Source organism: Amaranthus tricolor, chromosome 2 (assembly GCF_026212465.1).
Source record: "Amaranthus tricolor cultivar Red isolate AtriRed21 chromosome 2, ASM2621246v1, whole genome shotgun sequence".
Taxonomy (NCBI): domain Eukaryota; kingdom Viridiplantae; phylum Streptophyta; class Magnoliopsida; order Caryophyllales; family Amaranthaceae; genus Amaranthus; species Amaranthus tricolor.
In genome coordinates this window covers 38,368,199-38,373,381 of record NC_080048.1, presented here as the reverse complement: position 1 = coordinate 38,373,381, position 5,183 = coordinate 38,368,199, and the positions used below count along the sequence as shown (strand labels likewise).

The 5,183-nt window shown below is 30.9% G+C and overlaps 1 protein-coding gene across 2 annotated transcripts; it reads left to right on the top strand.

The window, feature by feature from the left end:
* Positions 1–1,596: 1,596 nt before the first annotated feature.
* Positions 1,597–4,964, top strand: LOC130805485 (glucosidase 2 subunit beta). 2 transcript variants are annotated; one of them, XM_057670262.1, is made up of 5 exons: positions 1,597–1,762; positions 1,876–1,989; positions 3,450–3,545; positions 3,838–3,889; positions 4,458–4,964. In XM_057670262.1, the coding sequence occupies exons 1-5, from the start codon at positions 1,666–1,668 to the stop codon at positions 4,531–4,533; spliced, it is 435 nt and encodes a 144-aa protein (XP_057526245.1). In that variant the 5' UTR covers positions 1,597–1,665; the 3' UTR covers positions 4,534–4,964. The 2 variants fall into 2 exon arrangements, with proteins under 2 accessions (XP_057526245.1, XP_057526244.1); XM_057670261.1 differs by having other exon boundaries at positions 3,722–3,889; positions 4,458–4,962.
* The last annotated feature ends 219 nt before the right edge of the window (positions 4,965–5,183 follow it).

The window sequence follows — 5,183 nt, the reverse complement described above, 5'->3', positions numbered from 1 at the left end:
CTTTGTTGTTCGTAAAGTTTGTATGATGTCGTACATTTTTTTAGAGAGGTTCTGACCATGTTTAACATATTCGATTGTATAGGGTTTTAAAAAACTAGCGGTCTTAATATTAAATTACTCATTTATGTTAGGTGTTTAAAGATATAAAATTATTAGAAAAATATCATAAATTTTAAAATTGCACAGCGCTTCATAGAATTTGTTAATTTTTGCTCCACCCATGTTACTAAGTATTACTTAGCTAGTCTTTGCATAGAACGTCTCTTTTAACGCTTCGGCATATAAAATTTATATTTTCATAATTTGTGTAATTGAGATGCATTTATTTTATATTGAAATTGTTACTAACAACTAGGAATAAAATTGCTTTATACGAGTTTAGTTTAAAGTTTATCAGATTTTATATTAGTATTTCATTTGTTGGGTTGAACTGAACTCTAAACACTAGTTTCATCTAATGTGTTTAAAATTTATTTTTCACAAATTCTCATTCAGCAAAGTTCATCGTGTAGTCAATGGAATAAATATCAACTAAAACAATTTTAACACTCACTTGAATACTTAAAATAATTAATTTTTATTGTTTGATATTTAATATAAATATATATATATATATATATATATATATGATTTGGATAATGTGAAAACCAATTAAAGTGGTGAAAATTAAAAACAAGTGTACATAAAAAGGTTAAATGGTGTACATGTTCTAGTGGTAATTTTTTAAATAATTAGACATTTTCTATAAGGTGTACATACATGTTTAAAAGAAGTACATATTCGGATGGCATTTTTGTAAATAATGTGAACTTTTTTTCCTTCACAAAAATACGTACATCATATAAGATAATATGTACACCTTTTGCAACAATATGTATATCTCAGTCTGGTTTTCAGTTTTCACCATTTTAGTTGTTTTAACCTGATCCTACCCCTATATCTGTGTTAAATTAACACTTTAGATATTAAAATAAGTATTTTCTTAAAAAAAATTGTGTTTTTCCGTGGATCTGTCTCACAAGAACATCTTATACAAGAGTTGTTCAAAATTACTTAAGGTTCATGTCTTAAGTCAAAAATCCAAAAGATGAACGCATTATCTACGGAGAATTAGGAAATCTTTGTTAAATGAGATTTTGGCCAAACTTTAATTGAGTACCTCTATGTTGCTTAGTCAAACAAACGTATTCTTAAAAGAAAGCTAATAGGTTGTTTTTCTATTAACTAATATAACCGACTTAATAATAATAAAAAAATGAGCATAAGAATCAATCAAACAAGCTGCATAAGGAACCAACAACTAACATCAAACACCTCCTTAATATTATTTTAAACATTTTAGATAAAAAATCGTGTAATTAATGATTTAATATAATCAAAAATAACCATAATTGTGAATTTCAAAAATAATAATAATCAAATTCTTTTGTCATTACGGTAAAAGAAAATTTTCAACTCAAACCTATAAAAATCACATAAAATGAAATTTAAAAATACACTTTAACATCCATTTATAAAAGTTAATATTTTTAATCGGTTATATTAAATTTATTTAATTTTATTTTTATAACTTTTCACAATCTTTTTTCTAATTTCATCTTTGCAATAGACTAAAGACTTGCTTTGGTCGAGTCTTCTTAGTCATCACTCATCGCCGGAATGTGAATGGGGAGAACACGTTGGTCATGTCGCTGCTTTTTCTTCCTGCTCTTCTTCATGGAATCCTCTGCTTCATCTACTCATCGCGGTGTTGATCCTCTCGGTACTCTCTTTTTCATCCCGTTCTTCCTCAAATTCCTTGATTCATTCTTCCGGCATATGTTTAATTGTTTTCCCTACATTTTAAAAAAAAAAAATGTGTATTTGTTATTGTAGACATCAATTATTTCGATTCAGAGTTGATGCAATGCAAGGATGGTTCCAATTCTTTTACCAAAGATCGTTTCAATGATGATTTCTGCGATTGCGTTGATGGTACTGATGAACCAGGTTTAATCCTTTGACTTCAAGCTATTTAAAAAAACTGTATCATGTAATTCTCAATCATTCATTGTTAGATTCATTAATGGCACCATTTCTGTGCTAGATTATTCATATTATTAATATTAATGTGAGGTTGCAAATGACGTTGTGACAACTTTTTGTTTCCAATAACAAGGATTAAGTTTAGCTTAGGTAGGAGCCACTTGATGGTATATAGTGTTATTGAATGTTGTTTTCTACCAGATTTATGATTGCTGGTCTTATTGCAACTTCCATTTTAGTTCAAAAAGTACTTATAGTATTATTTAGAATTTTATTTTGTGAACTGTTTGGTTCTATGTTTGCTTTGTTACATTATGATTAGTAAGCCTGTTATTCTTGATTGAGTTGGTAACAAAAGTAGTGATGGCTTGATGGGTTGCAAATCAATTTATGATATGAAACTTTTTTTTTTGGAGGGCAGTGAAGGATGCATATGGATGAAGCATTATGAATTGTCGAAATTTGGGTTTTTCCTTGTTTTTGGCCATATATAAGGAAGTATATTGAAACTACATGGTCAGGTTAATCATTCAAAGTGCTCAAAATAGTCAAAATTGTATTACATGGTGGTCATGCATTGCTCGTCTTTCATGTATTCTCTTGAGCAAGTTTTCTTTACGCGCTTTTGAAATGGTTTTTTTTTAGAGAAACAATTGCTTTCATTTTGGTTTAGGCTGTAGTCTTGTATTTCCTTTCAATGGTGAAGGTTTATTCTTATTCTTCAATTATTTGGGAGTATTCTCAGATTGCCACTTTTGTCGGAGTTCCATAACCATTTGTTCTGTCTAATTGCGTATGAACTGCTGATCATTGATTAAATTCTAACTGCATAGGAACAAGGACAAAAGTTGAAAACCATTTGAGTATCAGTTTTTACTTGTTTGTGTGTTTACAGCATCCACACATGATATAAGAAGGTTTTATGGCCTGTTCTTGATCGAACTATACAATTTTAGCTCATAACACAGGTTATCGTATCAGTGCAACACACTTTGTACTAGAGGATCCGATATAAACTAAATTTCTTTTATGGCTATTAGACTAATATGCTTTTCCTTTATAGTAATAAGTTTGGATTTCCATTAGATGGTATTGCTATTTTCAAGGAAGATTGATCAATTTTGTTGCCTAGAATCCAGCATCTTGGATGATATAATTATGTAAACTTGCATACTAATTCATTGGAAATCTAGTGCTTGCTGCACTGACGGAATGACATGTCTCTAGGCTTAAGCTCCGACCATATGATGTATGATGACATCTATTTGAAGCCTTATACCCTCCCCAAAAGAACACAAAGTTTCCCTCCAAATTTTTTCCAAGTAATAGTATGTTAGTTGTAGAACAGGGATAGGGTACAGTTTAATTTACGGCAACATGCTAACTTCAAACTTACCCATTTAAGATTTGGTCTTCTGTTATAGGTACCTCGGCATGTCCTAGGGGAAAGTTTTACTGTAGGAACCTGGGAAGTCAGCCGCGCTTCTTGTTTTCATCTCATGTCAATGACCATATTTGTGGTAAGAAATTTGACAAGATACTTATTTTTATTGTCTCATCTTACCGTGCATCAACTAGTATATTCAGTATGGTCTGTGGATCTCATTGGCCTCCCAGTGTTCTTGATGCTAACATGTATTATATTTTAAGTTTTTATCCGTCACCAGGGCTTTACCCATGAATTTTCCTTCTGTAGATTGTTGTGATGGCAGTGATGAATTTGATGGTGTCTTTTATTGTCCTAATACTTGTATAATGGGAGGTAGTATTGAATACAAGGCAGAGTATCACCAAACTTTTGACATTATCCAGGAAACAAAAAGCAAATCGGATGGAAGATTGGACATGCTCCAGAATCTAAAAGGTCTCTTCTAAAATTCCCTAGTTATATGACTGTCAATTTTGTCAATTTATGTAGTTTTCGGAGAACTTACACTATGTTTGGATAACAAATTAGTAGAGAAAAGAAAGGAAGAGGAAGGGAAAGAAGGGAAAGAAAGGGAAAGAAGGGAAAGAAAGGGAGGGATAAGGAGAGAGAGTGCACCTTATTTGTTTAGAAAGGAAAGGGAAGAGAAAATGAAGGAAATGAGTGTTTTCCCTCCAAATCTTTTCACATCAGTAGAGACTGTATTCTTAACAAAAATTTATCAATGTTTTCCCTCCAAACTCCTCCCCTTCAAATCCTCCCATATCCCCTCCATTTTTGTTATCCAAATAAAACATCCTCCATCTTTTCAAATCTCTCCTCTTCCTTTCCTTTCATTTTTTTCTATCCAAACACAATATTAATCATTTTACTGTTTGAATATTTTATCAAGGGAATACAATTCTTACTTCCTCCTTCGCCCTTCCTAACCCTTTTCCCTCCAACAAAAGCAATCCAAGCACAATTTTACAATTCACTTAATTTTCTGCTCGTTTTATCGATGCAGATTTGAAGGTATTAGCTGTCCTCCAGTTGATCATTCTTGTTTTGTGGGGTTTATGGCTCTTCTATCGTCGTGCTAAGTCTAGAAAGAGACGATATCTTTTGTAATCAAAGATTTTCTTTCCAAAGGTTGTGGACTTGTGATCAAAAGTAGCTCTCTGATCAGCAGATTTCTCAATATCTTGCTTGTGTATGGATCTGTCAATTGATCTAATCATACTAGTAATTTGTGCTGATCTATGATAGTATTACTCCATATAACAATGTAAATGCAGTTATGGAGTCTACTCATGATCGCAGATTTGTTACCATTGTGAGAAAGAAAGGGAAGAGAAGATATAGAGTTTAAGGACATTTGACGCAAATTTTAGGCTCCACTAGTGCAGCAATTAGCTAGTGACATTTGTGTTACTTGTATTTGATTCTACTATAAATAGTTACTTGTTTGCCCTGTATTTCATACTGGATTCTTATGTTGTGGTATGTTCTTTTTTTTTAATTAATTTGACTAATTTTTTAAATTATTAATTATAGAACATATAAATTTTTAGTTATCTGTTTTCAAAATAATCTTGTTCTTAATAAATTTGACTATTTTTTTTACAAATTATATGACATCATAATAACATATGACTTTGAAAAACATAAAAAATCACAATAATAACAAGCAGAGCATAAATTTTCAATTTTTTAATTTATAATTTTCAAAAATCACTATATTTCTAATAAA

Coding starts and splice junctions, on each gene's coding strand:
- LOC130805485 (XM_057670261.1), top strand. CDS start 1,666: ATGGGGAGAACACGTTGGTCATGTCGCTGCTTTTTCTTCCTGCTCTTC. Junction 1,990..3,449: donor TGATGGTACTGATGAACCAG/GTTTAATCCTTT, acceptor CTTCTGTTATAG/GTACCTCGGCATGTCCTAGG. Junction 3,546..3,721: donor TGTCAATGACCATATTTGTG/GTAAGAAATTTG, acceptor TTCCTTCTGTAG/ATTGTTGTGATGGCAGTGAT.